This window comes from Glossina fuscipes, unplaced genomic scaffold, assembly GCF_014805625.2.
Source record: "Glossina fuscipes isolate IAEA_lab_2018 unplaced genomic scaffold, Yale_Gfus_2 27, whole genome shotgun sequence".
NCBI lineage: Eukaryota > Metazoa > Arthropoda > Insecta > Diptera > Glossinidae > Glossina > Glossina fuscipes.
In genome coordinates this window covers 620282-640337 of record NW_023998422.1, presented here as the reverse complement: position 1 = coordinate 640337, position 20056 = coordinate 620282, and the positions used below count along the sequence as shown (strand labels likewise).

The following is a 20056-nucleotide window of genomic DNA, read 5'->3' as shown; positions in this document are numbered from 1 at the left end:
CCAAGTTTGTTGCAGTTCACTTTTTCTATCGCAAATTGTTTTTATGACATGATTTACCCCAGAAAACAATGAAAATCACACTTTCTTGTCATATGAACTTCAGTTTTCGTCAATTTTGAAAATTGCAATTTTTTCCATATAACGACTCTCCAGAATAGGACTTTGTATGGGAAGTGGGCGAAGAAGTGGCCCAATCCGAACAGCGTTCGTCCTTTGGTCAAAACGCGTCACTGTACCAAATTCCATTAAAATATCTCGAAACTTGCTACCTGTAGCTTGAACACATATTTACTTGGATGGACGGACAGACAGGCTTAGATCAACTTAGATTATGATTCTGAATCGAACGGTATAATGAAAGGTGGGTCGATCTTAAACCCTTCTGCATGTTACATACGTCCGCACTAACTTTAAAAATTTAAATTAAATTTAGTTTGCAATGGTCCTCTTTATATTTGTCAATATTTCACCTAAAGGCGAACCCAACCAACTATAGTGGCAACTCTAGTAGGCAATGAAAAGGTATTTAATATAGTTAACGTCAAATCTTTTGCTTTCTTTTTTGATATGTGTTAACAATTTGGAAAATTTTTACAAAAAGATTAAATCAAGGTTTTCCTAGAAAAGCTTGAGTGAAAATATCAAACTTTGCAAAAATTATTTTCAAAAATGGATTTTAGAAGAAAAATTTGTAACTTCGTCCGCAAATTTAAAATGCCGAGTAATTCTCCAGGACCTCGTAAGAATGAAGACGAGACAGTACATGTTGGAAATAATTTGGTGGCGTTCAATATTCCGTCGTCGTCATCGGATAAAACTAAAGTTAATCAGAAACAGCAACAACAACAGAAACAAAAACTAGAAAAGCCGCTACCGGAAATCGCAAATCTCGAGTGTCTGCTAGTATCGGACACGACAAGTGAATGTGCTCCGTTACATTTGCAATATGTACTTAGTTCTATCGATTTCTATCAATCGTCGGGGGAACTTTTGTTCTTGCTCGTCTATACGGTGGCCTTAGAATCGGGTTACATGTGCGAAGCTAATTGCGATTTTTCTAAAGCTTTTATTTCGCCTTTGCCTTCAATCTCCTCGTTTCATTCGAAGAATGTGTTACGCTTGAGTCGCTTGAAACCTAGTTTTACGACATCGTCGGATCGAACACGTTATGTCATGAAACTATGTTTCATCAGTGATAGCCGGCAAGTAGTTGCTGAGCAAATGTATGCTTTATTGACGGCCATTGTTACCGGCGACCTAATGATTCTCGCCTTATCACCAGCGAATTGTATGTATGCCGACGGTTTTAGCAGCGTTCTCTCAATACCTCGTTACGTGCTTAATACGCAAAGCAAAGAAAGTCCACCATTTCAACGTTTCCGTAGAATGGCCGAATTAACGAATATTCTGCGTGATGAATTATTTGTACCGATGCGTAATAAGCAGCTATATTGGATGCAGGTTCACGTCTATCCTTCGCTTGATGCCCTGCCCGCTGAATTGTATGAATATTTTTTGAAGCACTTGGACAAGAATCAAATGAATATTTTGGCGAACGTAAATCGCAGCCTACACAATATCGTTATACGAAATAAGTATTTCCAAAACTCAGACCGGCCGTGCCGGGATCGCTTGAGCCGGAGTAATAGCGTACTCTATTATCTGCATTGAATGTCCTCGGACGAGCGTACAGAGATAACAGCAAAATTTTGAATAGTTTATATAAATTTTTTCAGTATCCGGATTTATTTGTGAATAAATATCATTTTATTTTTATTTTTATACACACATTTATAAACACACCCCCCTCAAGCGTAGGTATGGAAAATGTAAATTTTTTTTTTTTTTTTTTTTTTGAAAGAGGTTTTTGCGGTTTAATGTGTAATAGCTTCACAGGGGTAATACAACAATGCCACATATGTGATTGCTTATTGTAAGGTCCATAGTAATAAAATGAACGCGTCGTCACCAAAGCGTTACACTTTCCTCAAAGATTGCGCGTCGGGTTTGTATTAAATTTGAATTTTGTGGAAAAAAATTATAGCATAACTGTAATGAAAATTAACCGGCAAAGGAAGTCATTTTTTTCCATCTCTTTAATGAAAATTAAAAATTGAAATTTAGAAAGAAAAGACTGATCTCATCTTCCCATTAAACGATCAATAGATAGAATTTGTAGCGAAAATTAAAAAACGTGAACGAGAAAATCGTATTCACTTTCTAGCAAAAGATTGATACGCAACACCTCAATAAAATCCATGAGCAATCGAAACTTTTTGTGCGTTGTAGGCGTGGCCATTAGACATTTTTGTCTTTTTAATTCGATCTTGGGAATTTTTTTTTTTTCAATATCTTTGTAAGTCGTTATGTCATCTGAAATATTTGCAAATATTTCGTATGACTTTTAATTTAATATTCCTTAGGCTTTGTAGGGTATAGTATTTGGCTAGATTTGGCAACACGATCACTTTCAAAATTAATTTGTGTCGTTAAGCTCTGAGGGTAAATCTGGATGCTCTGTCTCAACTTTTGTGAACCTAAGCGCTCTCCACCGATAGATGGATGGACGAACCTAACCTATCTAAGAATTCTGCTCGAATTTAGAGTATGTGCACTTCCTTGAGTCTTAAATGAGTCTATGAGTGGAATGTTGCTTCCACAAAAGAAGAAAATGTTGCTCTTCCATGGCCGATGGATGTTAACAAAGGCGTTATATTAAGCAACTCCGCACAGTCATTTTGACAACTTTCCGTTAACACTGAAAATGTTAACCGAGATTTAAAGAATCAATAATATACTCGAATATTTGGCATTACATCGGGCTGCCATACATGTACGTAGTCCCTCATTTTATATATTTACGTAGTCCCTTTTCAACCGCGAATTTTTTTTTGTATTTATTCCGGTTGCTGTACCCAAACTTTTATAAAAAAAAATACTCTGTTTATCTCTATGAATCGTAAAAATGAAGCTAAAATATGACTCTGATAGTTTTTTTTCAATTAGATGAATAAAAGAAATTGAGAAGTTGTGCTATGATTACAAAGCTTCCTTTGAGTTTTTATACCCTGCACCCCAAGTACATGCACCACAAGTCGTGTAGGTTATATTAAGTTAGTGCGGATGTATGTAAGGTGTACTACCCCGGTCGATTCGGATCATAATATGAATTGATCTAAGCTTGTCTGTTCGTCTGATGTTGCTCCATGCAAAAATGTGCTCAAGCTAAATATTAAAAAAAATCACAGCTCATGCTTATGCCTATGAGGCAGACACGCACACACTCGGTCGGCCAACAACTGCACTTTGTCAACTTTTAACAATATGAACAATAACGAGTGTAGTGAATATATTTTTGGCGGAACTTTGCCTAAAAGGCAGGAAAACTAATGAAAAATATTAAGAAATTTTCATTTATGTTAATTATTGTTTATAGAGCTGATTGTAAAATGTAGAGAAAAATATTAAATTTTTTATGAAACTTTCTCTTTGAACTTAATTCAGCGCAAAATTACAGTAAAGGTTAAGTAGTTATCTTGATTATAAGCTTTCTAAGTTTTTGTTTTATTATTGCATGGGATGGACTGACATCAAGAAACAAGAGTGACTATTAATTTTTCAAGTTCACCAGTTGATTGGTTTTGGCAAACAATGATTATACAATTAAATGTAGAAACAATCGCATAATCTTCAAGGAAGTAATCGTGAAACAAAGTCAGTTTATTCTTCCTCGAGGATTTCTTAGGAATGTCATGAGTGAAATGCTATTTTGGAGGTTTGTAAGTCAATTACATTTGCGCAGAGAGCTTTTTTTGAAAATGCCTAGGCGGAAAAAAATTTAAAAGTTTTTATTGTTAAAAAATTATTTAATATTAGTCATTCGAAGCGTTGCCCACGGAAAAGCCAACCACGCAAAACATATGAAAATCGCATCTAAAAAGTCTCATCTCTTGAAAGGACCTCTAAAAGAAAGAATAGAAAGTCTAGGGACTACAACAGCAGGAGAAATTATTCTTCATCTTTACAAATAAAACATTATCGTCAGGCTAGGCTGACTATTAAATACCCTACACCACATTGTCTAACACAAGCTTATATTTGCCATAGAACAGGATAATTACACCCTGTTTTTATATGAACTTACTGTATATTAAAAACTACAATCCTTGAAAATAAAGACTTACTTTTCGTAAGAATGGATGTGTCCACGAGCTTCAAAAATTGAGATTCGTGTTCAACATAGTTAATTTTTTATCACGGATCAATTTTCATCATAATATAAGACTTTTCTGTCCTAAAAAACCAAAAATTTTAATGAAAATATATAGGATAGAATTAAAAAAATTGGCCGATATGGTCCAAGTTTGTTGCAGTTCACTTTTTCTATCGCAAATTGCTTTTATGACATGATTTACATCATAAAGCAATGAAACTCATACTTTCTTGTCATATGAACTTCAGTTTTCGTTATAAGAGGGGCGGTTTAAAAAATTGCCCGAGCCGGTCCAATATTTTTACGCCAATTTAGATTGCCGTAATGTTATTCCGTAACCACTTTTGTCAAGAAATATTGAAAATTGCAATTTTTTCCGCATAAAGACTTCCCAGAATAGAACGTTTTATGGGAAGTGGTCGAAGAAGCGAACCAATCCGAACAGCGTTCGCCCTTTGGTCAAAACGCGTCACTGTACCAAATTTTCTAGCTTGAACACAAACTTAAATGAACGTACGGACAGACAAGCTTAGATTAAGTCAGATTATGTTTCTGAAACGATCGGTCAAACAAAAGGTGGCTCTATCTTAAGCCCTCATACATCCGCACTAACTTTAAAAATTTAAATTAAATTTAGTTTGTAATATAAATTTAATTTGCGATGATTTTACTTATAGACACCAATATTTCACGTAAAGGCGAAATCAGCTGTCGTGGCAACATTAGTAGGCAATGATAAGGTATTCAGTGTAGTTTATGTCAAATCTTTTACTTTCTTTTTTTATACAAGTGTTAAGAATTTGGAAAATTTTTACGAAAAGATTAAAAAATTTTAAATGCCGGGTAATTCTCCAGGAGCTCGTAAGAATGAAAACGTGACAGCACATGTTTGGTGGCGTTCAATATTGCGTCGTTGTCAACGATCAGAAACAGCAACAACAACAGAAACAAAAACTTGAAAAGCCTCTACCGAAAATCGCAAATCTCGAGTGTCTGCTAGTATCGGACACGACAAGTGAATGTGCTCCGCTACATTTGCAATATGTACTCAGGTCTACCGATTGCCATCAGTTGTCGGCGGATCTTTTTTTCTTGCTCGTCTATACGGTGGCCTTAGAATCGGGGTACATGTGCGAAGCTGATTACGATCTTTGTAAAGGTTCCACCTTGCCTTCATCTGCCATCTCTTCGCTTTATTTGAAGAATGTGTTGCGCTTGAGCCGCTTAAAATGTACATTTACGGGTTCGATGTGTCGTATGCGTTATGTCATGAAACTACGCTTCATCTTTGATAGCCAGCAGGTAGTCACTAAGGAAACATGCGCTTGATTAACAGCAATTGTTAGCCGCGACCTAATGGTTCTCGTCTTATCGCCAGCAAATTGTATGCATGCCGGTAGTTTTAGCAGAGCGCTCTCAACATCTCGTTATGTGCTTGATTCGCAATTCCGAGAAAATCCACCATTTCAACGTTTCCGCTTTCATTTCGCCTTTGCCTTCGATCGATTTTCAGTATCCGGATTTATTTGTGAGTAAATATAATTTTATTTTTATTTTTCTACACACATTTATACACCACTCAAAGCGTAGGTATGAAAAATGGAAATTTTTTTTTTGAAAGAGGTTTTTGCGGTTTAATGTGTAATATCTTTACATTTAAACATACAGGGGTAGTATAACCATGCCTCTGCGAATTTACATATGTGATTACCTGCTTTATTGTAAGGTCCATAATAATGATAATATGAACGCGTCGTCACCGAAGCGTTACACTTTCATTAAAGATTGCGCGTCGGGCTTGCATTAAATTTGAATTTTGTAGAGAAAATAGATAGCATAACTGTAATGAAAATTAACTTGTAAAGGAAGTCATTTTTTTAATAATATGTTCGAACATTACGCATTACCGCTGACTGCCGTAATTGTCTGCATTAAGTCTTGCTATTACTAAAATAGAGAAAATATTTTCACCTGAAACTGTCTTCGATTAGATATTTGGCGGGAGTTAACGCTTTGTTCTTTTCCCGCTTTTTAATTGGCTTAAATACTCTATAAACTATCAGAAAAGGGGGCGTAATTCTGAATCATTCAAAAATCATTATCTCGTACATATCCCGCGTTACAATACGCAACTTATCGCGGTAAGTAATAAAGACAGAACCAAGATATTAGAAAAAAAGAATTTTTTGATGATAGATAAGTAAATTGATTTTACATCACATGCACAACGAATATCAAGCAATAAAGTATGTTAGCACTGTCTGGCATTCCATCTGTAGTTGATCCGATCTATCTAATAGTTTTAAACAACATTCTCCAGTCATTGTCTTATCGCATAGGTGAGATGACTTGACTCGTCATTACTAATTATATGACTAGATCCGTTTCAGGTGCTAGTGCTAAGTAAATTAATCAAACTTGTTACACGTGAAGTCCGTTTTATACGTGTACGTAGTCCCCCTTTTCAACCATGGATTTTTTTTATTTTCTTTATTTATTCCGTTTGTTATACACAAACATCTATAGTTGTAAAAAATTACTCTGTATATCTCTATGAATTTTGCAAATGAACCTAAAATATGACTCTGATAGACTTACTTCAATCAGATGAACACAAGAAAGTTGAAAAGTTGTGCTATGATTACAAAATTACGGTTGTGTATAACATGCAGACGGGCTTAAGATAGTTCCACCTTTCATCATACCGTACGATTCAGAATCATAATCTGAATTGATCTAAGCCTGTCTGTCTGTCTATCCGCCCATATGCAAATGTGCTCAATCTAGCGTTCGATTCAGTATTATAATCTGAATTGATCTAAGCCTGTCTGTCTGTCTATCCGCCCATATGCGAATGTGCTCAAGCTATAGGTCACAAAAATTTTTACGATTTTTTAATCAAGCTTGGTACAGTGACGTTGGTTGGACAAAGGATGAATGCTATTCACAATAGTTCGGATCGGTTCACTTTTTCGACTACTTCGACCCCTTATAGCGATTCATTCTGAAAAGTCGTTATATAGAAAAAAATTAACATTTTCAAAATTTCTCGGCATTCTAAATTTGTGCGAAAACTTTGGACAGGTCAGGGCAATTTTTTGGACCCCCCTTTCATATAACCGTTTTTGCAGAAACTAAAGCTTTGTATGGTAAAAAGGTCGCATTTCCATGGTTTTCTGATGAAAATTGACTTGTAATAGTAAATTGTCAAAGAAATCTTCCATATCGATTTTGGAGCCTGTAGGTCTACTTTTTCGACTCGCTCTCATAAAACCGTTCCTTCGGAAACTAAAGCTTTATATGGTAAAAAGATCGAATTTTCTCTATTTCATAGTGAAAATTGGCTCGCAATAGTAAATTGACCAAGAAATCTATCCTATCGAATTTAGACCATGTAGGTCTATATTTCGAATACTGTCGCATATAAGGATTTGCATGGCGCGTAAACCCTTACATGCCAAAAAAAACCGAATTGTTAACTTTTTTGTGATGAAAATTTCCTCGCGATGGTAATTAAATAAAAAAATTAAATGAACCTAATTTTAACCGCAGGTCTCCACAATTGTGCCTCATATGCATTCATATGGTAATGGCTGTATAGATATTGCAGAAATTAAAATGAGCACAACATTAAAAGAGACTAACTTGTCAGCGAGAAGTGTATCTCTCTAAATAAGTTTTCGTGAGACAGCAATAGAATGAACGGTATTTGGAATCCTATAGAAATCTATTAAAGCATTTTAATTGGGTATACTCTTCTTCTAGAAGATTTATGGATAGATTCAAAAATTTGTATTTTACACGTTTCGAAATGACATCTTGTGGTCACGAAGGCTATTCCTCAACCTGTTTTTGGCAAACTATAATATTTTTCTATTAATAGACTTTCTTCCCAAACCGGGCAAAATTTTGTTTCAGGTTTATAGAAAAACGTGAGAAAATTTCTGCACACGCATTTGCCAGTGTTGCGTGCGCTGCTAACGTTGCGTTCATTGAAAAATAACAACAATTACAACTATATTTATGCGTTGTGTGATAGATAACGTGTTGCAAGCGTTAGAGTTCCGTTCCAGTTAGTCGTTGCGAGTGCATATATATATATATATATATATATTTGAACAAGTATAAAATTGCTCTCTAATCAATAAGGCTTGATTATAACAGTACCTGCATGTGCGCATGTATGTTGTGTGTTTGTACGTACTATGTATATATATGACTAAGTTTGCCGTTTATTAGCTCACTACTGTTTTTTGCTTTCGCAATTGAAAGAAATTTCATTTTAGTCACATCAATTTTGTATCTCCATAATCTCGAGTTAAAAAGCGACAAACGATTCAACAAGTTTTCCTTGGTTTTGCTTTCCATGCACATTGCATTGCATTGCATTGAAACATTGGAAAAATTGCTTGTTTTTTCTTCTTATATCCAATAAGAGGAATAAGAAAACTGGTTTCGATCATTTTATTAATCTTCACTTCATTCAATACACTGGCTCTGCACGTTGGCTGCTGAAATTACTGATAATTGCAGGAAATAGTTTAAGAAACTCTTTTACAACATAGCGTTTAAATTTTCTTTCATTAATTGAAAAAGAAAGAAAAACAAAGTTGAAAATTATTTTTTATACACTTGAACGGTTTTAACGAACACTTGTTAAGGCAGGCTATGATTGTTTATTGTATCTCATTTGCAATCTTTTGATGGACAGCATAATTGGTCCAAACTAATGTGTCTCGTCTCACTCTCATCACAATCATTTCTCTTCCATATCGTCTGAAAATCAAGGAAATGAATCATCACAATATATATATATATATATATATACCATTTACTCATTTATTTCCAATTTTCGTAAAGTCTTTTGAACTTTACTTCAATTACATGATATCTAAATATCTAAACATTCAATGCCTCACTTTCAAGTAAGCCTTTTTTCATATTACACTACACACAGTATCTGCACTTATTTGTTCGGGGAGGTCATCGCTTCATCTACTTGTACACCGCAGTTTACAATGCCGAAAAACTTCCCGAATTGCATTCATAACCTGTCAAATATTACGTCATTTTAGATCTTCTGCATAATATATGAAAGTAGCCATACTTAAGCATCCATGAAATAAGATGTACAAGCCGAAATTTATTTCCACTAATTGCTTATAGTGCCTAAAAGGTGCTTAGGTTCCTGAAGTTTCACACATGCAGCTACACGTAATCTCGCCTTATGTTGCTATCAACTATCGGTTGCTATCTCCCCATCTTTTCTGTTTTATGAAAGGGAAGCTTTTAACATTAAAAAATAGAAATTGGACTACACGCAGCCTAGGACGACCCCTTTTCTAATAATCGTCTTTATAGTAAACCAAATTTGAATTTTATTGCCCCTTCCCCGGAGAGAGAAAAAATCTATACGCAAATGAGTCTTTAATCACTTTTGGCAGGAGAATGGACTGCGATTCTAATCAACTCTAAGAATTAAAAATAAAAAACGAAACATTTGAGGGTTCAGTTTGTTGTTCTCTCAATAAAATCGAGCAAAACGTCTTATGATTTCATACCGTTTTCCTTTACGGATCTATTAGTTTCCATCCTTTTGAATAGTTTATGCAATTTTTTCAGAAGTACTTACGAATATTTTTAGAAAATTTTTCGAAATTTTCGCTTACGAACTACGACTGTACGTTTGCTTGTAACATTCCTCGGCGATTTCTTTAAGGTACACATGCTCACGATCGATCTACGATTCATAGCCGACTTTCTTTCTTTTCTTCTTTTGTATTGAGTGTTTTTGGACGGACGTAGAAAAAATAAACGTCAACGACTACGTACCAGATTTTTGAAAGTTTTTCTTTTCTAGTATGCACTTGATCAAGAAGGGACTAACTATGGGAAAAACTATGGCCTAACGTGGAATTTTCGGAATATAGTATGCGCTTGTTCGGAGACCGTCTACGGTCTAACATTAAATGCTAAGAGTGTATTATGAATGAAAAATTCTATTCTTGGCGTAAGTTTTTACCGATATGAAGCGGACTTACCGGCGGACGAACCCTTAGATCACTATAAGCAGAGCCTTGGCCAAGGAACACAGTTGACAACTGTACTCTTTCCTTCATAGCAATTCGAAACTGTGGCTATCGGAGAATTATCCAACTACTTACTTATAACTTTCTTATAGCTATCTTTTAATTGCCTTCTTCTCGAGATATGTTCCTTTGGCGCATTTAATGCTTGTAGAACAAAGTAGAGATGCTTCTTGCCTTTTAAACCCATACTTTCCATGTTAAGGTTATTTGAGTGGGTGTACTAGTACTCGTTCTTATTTGTGCAGCGAAAACCAAAGGCACCATGTTTATGTTCCCTTGTTAAAATTTCCGGACAAACATGTAAGTGGGAAGGTTTGATTTTTGTGAGAGACAGGCAAACAAATAAATCATTGCACGAACAAGTCATAATAGAAAATAAATCAACACATGATGTCTTAGATATATATATATATATATATATGTATAGATTCGCTTCAAAGCATAAATCCCTTCCTTTTTCTTTTGTCTTAATCAATAAGCGCAGTGTAAGGAGCAATGAGCTTACAAAACTTTAGAGATAAGCTTATGTAGAACATTAGTGTACCATGTAATCGAGTTAGAATGTTTGCGGTGCAATTAATATAAGACACCCTGCCTCCTGGTTTCGCTGTAGAATGACTATTTGTGTGGCTTTATGGTCTTCCATCTGTTTACAAACCTGAAACCTTTTATTTCTAAGATCGAAAACATTTGTTCGACATGTTCTTACCATATGTAATACGTTGTTGTGGTTTGACGCGCACACTTTCTAAGCGGCTCTCAACCATTGATACCGAGTATTCAAGTCACTTAAGATTAAAGATAAGCTCTTTTGTACAGTTAACTGTTTCCATTAATATTGCCTCGTTTTCGCGTACTCATCGTCACACTTGACAATGTTTTCAACGTACGAATACGAATCGATGAATAAGTAATAAATGATAAAGACCAAATTTAAAAAATAAAAAAAAAAAATACATTTGCATGTAAACATTTTTTAGTTGAAAGCAAAACATTTTGCAGATGAAAGCAAAAAGCACTTGTTTACATAAATTCGCACGACGGTATTTCTATGTTTATAGGCCATAGCGAAACACAATAGTTTGCATTCGCTTTTATCTCTCTTTTTATACCCTACACCATTTGTGGTGCGGTGGGTGTATTAACTTAGTGAGGTCGTATGTAACATGCACTAGGGCTTAGGATCGATCCACCTTTTATTATACCGATCGATACAGAATCATTATCTAAATTGATTTAAGCCTGTCTGTCCGTCTGATGCCTGTCCATGTAAATTTGTGTTCCATTTTTGAGATATTTTGAAGAAATTTGGTACAGTGAGGTGTTTTGACCCAGAGTCGAAAGCTATTAAAAATGTTTCGAATCGGCCCACTTTTTCGACTACTCGCCGTATAACGTCGCATTCTGAAAAGTCGTCGTATCGAATAATTATTTAATTTTCAAAATTTCTCGGCAAAAGTGCCTAATAGTAGTATTTCGGCATTGTAAATTGGTATGAAAACTTTGGACCGGCTAGGGAAATTTTGGTACCATCTCTCATATAGTGAAGGGATAAGTTTCAATGTTTCGCGATGAAAATTATATCATAACAGTAATTTAATATAAAAAAATGAACTGTGCGAAATTTGGACCATTTCAGCCTACTTTTTGGATCCTACCCTAATCACGATTTTCCAGAAAATTGATCTTTTCTAGAGCAGAGAAGTGTAAGTTTTAACACGTTATGATAAGAATGGACTCATAGTGTTACCGTAATTGCATACAAAAATAAGATCTACAAAGTTTGGCCCGCCTGCGCCTATTTTAGGATCCTGTCCTATGTAACGATTAAACATGCACTACGTTAGGTTGTGTCTTGGACCCACCTCCCCAGAACTATGCACATGAAAAATATGTCTATATATGTAAAGAAAATATAATTTTGATGTTCTATAATAAAACTAAGGATTGTATTAGACAATGAGGTGTAGGGCATTTTTAGGTCGGCCTTGCTCGACTATATGTTCATTCTTGTTTTGCTATTAAGATTCTGTGTTCATTATTTTATTTATTTGAGTGAGCTACTCACCTCGTTCTCATTCGCGGAAATGTCTGTATGTTTATTGTCAATTGTCAGTTGGTTTCGGCAATGAGTGTGCGCTCATATTTTAGAAATAATTTCAAAATATCTCTGGTCATAAGCGACCAAAAACTTGTTGTTATGTTTATACCTAATAACCACTAGTCGTACAGGATGCATAAAGCATTGTCCGGACTTATGCAACGTCCAAATTCAGACCTCAGATTCACCCATCTTTCATTATACCAATCGATTCGCAATAATCTTCAAGATTGGTTTAAGTTTATCCGTTAGCCCGTCTGACGTTCCACTTTTTTAATATTCAACGAAATTATATACTATGATATCTTCTGGCCGAAAGACGAAGCCAATCGGAAATTCCCACCATTGCCCATATGACGCTATTGAAATAGACTTCATGTGAAAAAATTGGTAATTGCCCAAATTTCCCGACGGAAAGCACCGAACAATACCATTTCGGCTTATTATGTTGATGTGAAAAATTCCAAATTGATGGCTAGCGAATTGCGTAGGATCCTGTAGAAATTTTGATTTTTGTGTGAAACGCGAGTGTTTGACTGAAACTCCAATTTTTGACAAAAAAAAAAAAAAGTTGGACTTTGATTTAATAAAAAAATTTTTGTAAATTTGTCGCAAATACTTTGCTTATTTCCTTTTGAAATATTATTTTCAAGCAATTGTAAAATGAATCGAACGAAAAAGATGGAAATTGTTGTAGTTGTGTCCGCTTTCTATTTTAAATAATTGTGTCTCGAGGAAAGTAGGTAATTAATTTATTATTCCCAAGATCACGGAACACCTCTCGCATTTCAAACGTTCCCCCTCTTGCTCTCTCTCTCCACAATGATTTTATGGCACCCGTTTGCTACATATCTCGAAGACAGACTCGCGCGTTTAATGCTTTACGAAAACAGCAGGAAAATGTACACTTCAGCAGTGCGATGTATAATCAACAACAAATCGTTATCCAAAACAGTTAATTTCTTAACATAAATGGTTAATGCTATCGAATCGCTCTCAGTAGTATCGTAGATTGTAGTATGCCTTGTCTTGTCTGTAGTACGATGTAAACAACTCGAGGACACTCGAAAAGAAAATCTTAAGCAAGATTTCAATACCAAACGGGAAAGATTTGGAAGCAACACATTATATAGAAAGGGATTCATGTGCCCGGAAATTTTTTATACACCATTTTTCATACACCACCGCCGGCTTATTACATTTGTTTGTTTGCACTAAATCTAAGAAATCTCGTCAGATCGCCAGACATCAAAATGATTGCGAGGCTCGTGCAAATGTTATATAATCCTTTGGCTTCACAAAAATGAACAAATAATACACTAATCCAAATAATCTTAAAAATATATATATTAAAAATATATTCTTGATTACTGTGACATCACATTTTATTTCATTTTCAGTTATGACTTGTGCACCCAACAATTTATTTGTTTGTTGATTTGAGAAAGTCAAATAAATGAAATTCTCCTATAAATACGCGGATGATAAACAAAAAATTTTAACAAGAGAACATAGCTGGTGAACAACCCTACCATTTGATTTTCTCTGCACAAATAAGAACTAGAAATAAGAACTAGTACAAGTACTCTAACTCAAATAACCTTAACATGGATATTATGGGTTTAAAAGGCAAGAAGTATCTCTACGTTGCTCTACAGGCATTAAATGCGCCAAAGGAACATATCTCGAGAAGACGGCCATTAAAAAATAGCTATAAGAAGGTTATAGTCGCCTTTGGGTAATTGGGAAAGAGTACAGTTGTTAACTGTGTTCCTTGGCCAAGGCTCTCCTTATAGTGATCTAATTGTTCGTTCGCTGGCACGTCCGCTTCATATCGGTAAGAACTTACGCCAAGAATAGGATTTTTCATTCATCATTTTCATTAGTACATCACGTTCGGCCGCAGTCCTTCCCTGAACAAACGCACACCATAAAAGGAAAACTTTAAAAGATCAGGTACGTAATCGGCATGAGGATAATCAAAATTTGTCGTTTATTTTTTCATAATTAAATTTTGTTAAACTATTAAAAATTTCCTTGTTTTCTCCGAAGGCTCTCAATGCAGAAAAAAGAGAAAACTTTTACTTCGTTTCCAGCAAGTCTCGCGTATATGGTGTGACTTTTGAAAGCATTCATTGCGTACGAAAATATTGTGTAGACTACGATTGAAGTTCGCCAAAATATTCATCTGATTCTTGTCCAAGTGCTTCAAAAAATATTCATACAATCCAGCGGGCACGGCATCAAGCGAAGTATAGATGTGAGCCTGCATCCAATACGGCGGCTTGTTACGAATCGGTACGAATAACTATTCGTTAATTCGGAAACGTTGAAATCGTGGATTTTCTCAGAATTGCTAATCAAGCACGTAACGAGATATTGAGAGAACTCTGCTAAAACCATCGGCATGCATACAATTCGCTGGTGATAAAACGAAAATGATCAGATCGCGGCTAACAATTGCTGTTAATAAAACGTATGTTTCCTCAGTGACTACCTGGTGGCTATCAAAGATGGAACGTAGTTTCATGACATAACCCGTACGACACTCCGAAACCGTAAAAGCGGCTCAAGCGCAACGCATTTTTCGAATGAAACGAAGAGGTCGCAGATAAACGCAAAATGGAACCTTTACAAAGATCGTAATCAGCTTCGCAGATATAACCCGATTCTAAAGCCACCGTATAGACGAGCAAGAACAAAAGTTCCCCCGACGATTGATGGCAATCGATAGAACTGAGAACATATTGCAAATGTAACGGAGCACATTCACTTGTCGTGTCCAATACTAGTAGACAATCGAGATCTGCGATTTCTGTCGGGTCCATTTCAAGTTTTTGTTCTTGTTGTTGTTGTTGCTGCTTTTGATTAACATTGGAATTATCCTTTGGCGACGTTGGGTTATTGAGCAGAACTAATTCATTTGCAGCAGGCGATGTCTCGTTTTCACTTTGGTCGCTTTTGTGGCGAACTCCTGGCGAATTATTCGACATTTTAAGTTTATAGAGTAAACTAAAAATTTTCTTTTTAAGATCAATTTTTGAAAATAAATTTCGTAAAGTTTTTATGAAATTTTTAATTTGAAGAAATCTTTTCATTTTTATTTATGCCCTTTCATCGAAATTTGCGACGTTTCGATGAAAAATAAAATCGAAATTCAGGCTGACAACTATATGCCGTGCTGCATGTATACTCAATGCCCAAAGCTAGGCTCGTTTAATTTAATATGTTGTTAAAATACTGCAAATGCATACATTACCAGTTGGAACTGTCACCACAGGTGACAATTGCTCTATCGCAAAAAAAAGAAAAGAATTCTTTTTTTCCTTCAACTATTCTGCAGAATATTTTTGACTGGACATATAAGCCGTCCTTCAAACAATTGAGAAAAATAACTAAAAAATCTGCATTTGTCTTGATAGATGCCCTTGATGTCTCCGATCTCAAAACAGTATATAAGATATTTCTAGTATTCATTTCTATTCAATTGATGAGATGCCAGTTGGTCAATCGACGTTTCTTTACACTCACCTGGCAGGTGGCCTAAAAGGTACTCAAAGCAACTTGTAATCCAATGGATCTTGTAAGTTATTGATAAGTCAGTGTAAGACGAAGCAACGCCTATTATTGAACCGAAGTTTTAAATAGTCTCGATGAGCATCTGTGCCATACGTATGTCTATTTCAATTTTTACAGCGTTAACAATTCCATGCTAAGTCGGCTGTGTTTCTTGCATCGTCCAAGAATATGTATACCTTAATGCGTCTGCCTGGGACAACTGGCTACAGACAAACCCAAAGACTAACTTAATTTACCATTTCCTTCTACTTCATCAAGGAACTTCAAAAATAAAACAAAACTTTTCGAAAATTTTCTAAGAAAAATTTTTTCAACTTAAATAAAATTTTTGAAAGGTGATAGTAGAGGGGGACTAACTCCCTTTTGTTATGGATATGCTTGGGATTGCCAAGATTTGAGGTTAAAAACTGAATCGTGCATAAAGTAGTAAGATTTCTTCAAACTATTAACAAGAAATATTAGTTGAACGTTGTGCATTGTTTGCTTGAAGGCGTTCGTCCCAATTATGGGTGATTTAGAACGTTTGCGGCACAGTTTTCTTGTTAGAGTGTTTCAGAAAAAAATCCACTCATGCCATTCGAAAGCCTGTCCAACTCAGACCCTTCTGATGATTGGCTAGTCTTGAGCCTCAACACGTAGCTTTGATATGATTGCAGGAAAAAGCTTTAGTCGAAAAATCCACATTTTTCTTATTTATTTATTACCATTGGCGCTTTATGGTCAAAAAACATATTAAACTTAAGCATATTAACGTTTTGTTTTATATATAGCAACTCTGGATCCGTCTAATAACACTTATAGCACCATTGTTTTGCTAGCAGCTCTAATCGGTAACATTCAGTACCTAGAAGTTTTAAGAACCACTAGTCGAGGTCCAAAGTCAACAATGGATACAATAAAATTACATCAAGGCTCCCATTGTAATGTTCGATGAGTCTTTTTTGCACACGGGTGTAGAATAGGAAGATGATTGTAGTTCATTGTGTAGATGGTTCCACGAGTGAGCAACCGTGATCAGAAATGATTTCCGAGAGATCGATCTTCTTATTAAGAGAATGAATATTTGTGGCAAAAGAAACGTCGGCCTGTATCATTAACTACGAGAATTACGAACATGAATTTGCAAAGATGATAGTTACCTAAGAAAAAAAATTGCTCTCCTTGGATCGGGGGCTGTTTGGGAATTTGGAGTGTTATACTACTTTTAATGACCAAATTTTAGATCGATATCTGATTTGTTGAGAATATATTATTGATAATAACATCTTCCAGTTTTGAAAAATCTTTCAATTTTTCATAATACAAGAGCAGTAAGAATAATACTTACCGATCGGGCTTACTTAAGCTCGTAAGTTTCGATCATATTCTATCCTTGTCTCTCAGTTTCTTTCTGATCATCACGGTATTTATGTGGCGATCAATTTCATTAAAAACTATATAAAAGGGACGTTACAATGTATTGCTTGACGTGATAAGCATAATGACAAAACCAAAAAGCCTAGTTGCAGTATAATATGAATAAAAAGACTCCGACTTTAGCAGGGTATTGATTTCACTACAAAGCAAATCGAAATCGTGACATCTTTGAGTAGATGTAAGACTAATATGAGTAAACAAACTCGTAATATTTTAAAATTCGATATTGTCGCCATTGTATCGTTGTATCATATGCAAGTGTAGCCACATTTCGAAAGAAATTATAATGCAAAGCATTGAATATTAATAGCATTGAACCGCAATAAAATAAATTTGAATCATATTGTATATCGATACATGCCTTGTATTTCTACTATAAAGAAGATAAGATAAAATTGCTGTCAACGCTGCTTTATATGAATTGGCAACATTTTAAGAAAATTGCTATTCATTGTAAGTTATGTGTGTGTGTGTGTGTGTGTGTGTATACTTAGAAGCAAGACAGTTTTAGATGCTTTAACCAAGCAATGAAAACATGTGTCAAATTTGATAATAATTTATATCTTATACAAGTAACAACATTGTACCAAGGCAAGGACGATCATTGAATGCCCTACAACACATTGTCTAACATGATTATTACCTTTGCGTGAAATTATTATTATGGGTCAATTTTCATCGCCACATATTAAAATTTAGACTTTTCTCCTCTACAAAGGATCAACATTCGTGCAAATCCTTACCGAGGTGGCCCAAGATTGGTACAGTTATTTTCTTTTTTTTATGTTAAATTACTATTGTGGTATAATTTTCATCTGGAAGCATTGAAAATTATATCCTTTTGTCATATGAACTTTAGTTTTCGTTATAGGAGATGGAGTCCAAAAATTGCCCCAGTCAGTCCAAAGCTGACATACCAATTTAGAATGCCGAAATATATTACTACTCAGTCACTTTTGTCGAGATATTTTGACAATTGTAATTTTTTTTTTCAATAGGGCGCTATATGGGATTCGGTCGAAAGAGATGACCGATTCGAACCATTTTCAATGGCGTTCGTCCTTCGGCCAAAGTACGTGTGTGTATCAAATTTCATCAAAATATCTCAAAAATTGCGGCCTGCTGCTTGAACACAAAAATGCGTGGACAGACAGACAGACGGACAGACGGGCTTAGATCAATTTAGAATATAATTCTGAATCGACCAGTATAAATATGTAAGCTCTTCTGGGTGTTACATACGTCCACACTACTTAACATACCCTTTAGCGCAAGTGGTGTAGGGTATGATTAGAATTATTATGGAAAAGCTTGCTTGTCATGGGGAACACTTATGCAAAGAGGAGCGCACAGTAAATTTATATATCGTACAACTACTCATTACCAATTTTCTTCATAAAATTTATTATTATGACAAGCCTTATATAAGGGAAGTTCTGAAAGGTCGATCTATGTAGCCTAAGCTTAAGTCATATAGATTTATATATCAATTGATTATTCCCTACCAACTTTTATCGTGAAATACTGGAAATTGGAACTTACTTCTTTACAAAGGCTTACTTATCGTGAAGGAAGGGCCCGAAATGTAGTCTGAACTTAGCGAACTAAAATTTATTTATCAGACAACTGTTCTTTCTACCAATTTTCAACATAACATACTAAAATTTAGACTTTGTTGTTGCTTTCTCAAGACTTATTTTTTGTAACATATCAGGGGACTGGAAAATTGCTTCCATTCAAGCACAATTTATCACGTTTATCAATATTTTTCAATTCTTGAAAATGGTAAAGTTTTTTTCATAAGCAGAATTTATATGAGGAGTCGTCGTAAACATGATCTGAGTCAATCCATTTCCAATAGCATTGATTCTTGGATCAAAACCTCTGTAATATCTGTAATATAGGGGACTTATGTTGTCTTCTCTTTGTGGAATGAGACTCTTTGTCCTTCTGCTTTTTGTCGGTTCACAGGCAAAATTCATTAAGCACATAGGCATTTTTAACCGTTTAATGAATTTCACTTGATTACCGATGCTATATTCAACAGATTCGCCTATCATAATTATGAATTATTTGATACCAAGTTCAATTGTACGTAACTTCCAATATTGAGTTAACGACTTTTAATATCGAATAACTTGCAATGTCGTTTGCTAACGAATATCTTCTTTTCAATATCGAATCGAGTCAAATTTCATACTTTTTCACCGTCATACCAAAATTTATAAATGTTTGCTCGAAACTTGGACGCTCTGGGTTGAATAGAAATATACATAAATGGGCATCAGACAGGCAGGCGGATAAACAGACAAAAATGCCTAAATCGATTCAGAAAATGATTGTGCAATTCACAATCATATTATGAAAGGAAGTCTATTTGAATTCCCTCTGGACGTTGCATACATATACACAAACTTTATAATAGGTTTCATTTCATTAACTTTAAATAGTTACTCTATGACTGGCCTGAAGAAGAATTTATCTATTATCACTTCCTTTCGATCATTCATTAAGTGATTTACCGAAGTATGCGTTCACTACCACAAACACTTTTCATATTGTACATACGTAGGTGTAAACGTAGAAAAACCGCACACGTGGCATAAATGTTACAAAAAAAAAAAAAAAAAAAAAAAAAAAAAAAAAAAAAAAAAAAAA

General features: G+C 34.9%; 3 protein-coding genes across 7 annotated transcripts in view; 2 read left to right on the top strand and 1 right to left on the bottom strand.

Moving 5' to 3' along the window:
• LOC119636075 (protein 4.1 homolog) overlaps positions 1 to 20056 on the bottom strand; it is a 69572-nt gene that overhangs the window by 42706 nt on the left and 6810 nt on the right. The gene's annotated exons all lie outside the window — the stretch shown is intronic.
• On the top strand, positions 556 to 1722 carry LOC119636076 (protein nutcracker-like). The gene has a single exon (XM_038031175.1). The coding sequence runs from the start codon at positions 670 to 672 to the stop codon at positions 1669 to 1671; it is 1002 nt and encodes a 333-aa protein (XP_037887103.1). The 5' UTR covers positions 556 to 669; the 3' UTR covers positions 1672 to 1722.
• Positions 3867 to 5542, top strand: LOC119635778. Its single transcript, XM_038030782.1, has one exon. It carries the CDS (start codon positions 5099 to 5101, stop codon positions 5540 to 5542), a length of 444 nt encoding a protein of 147 aa, XP_037886710.1. The 5' UTR covers positions 3867 to 5098.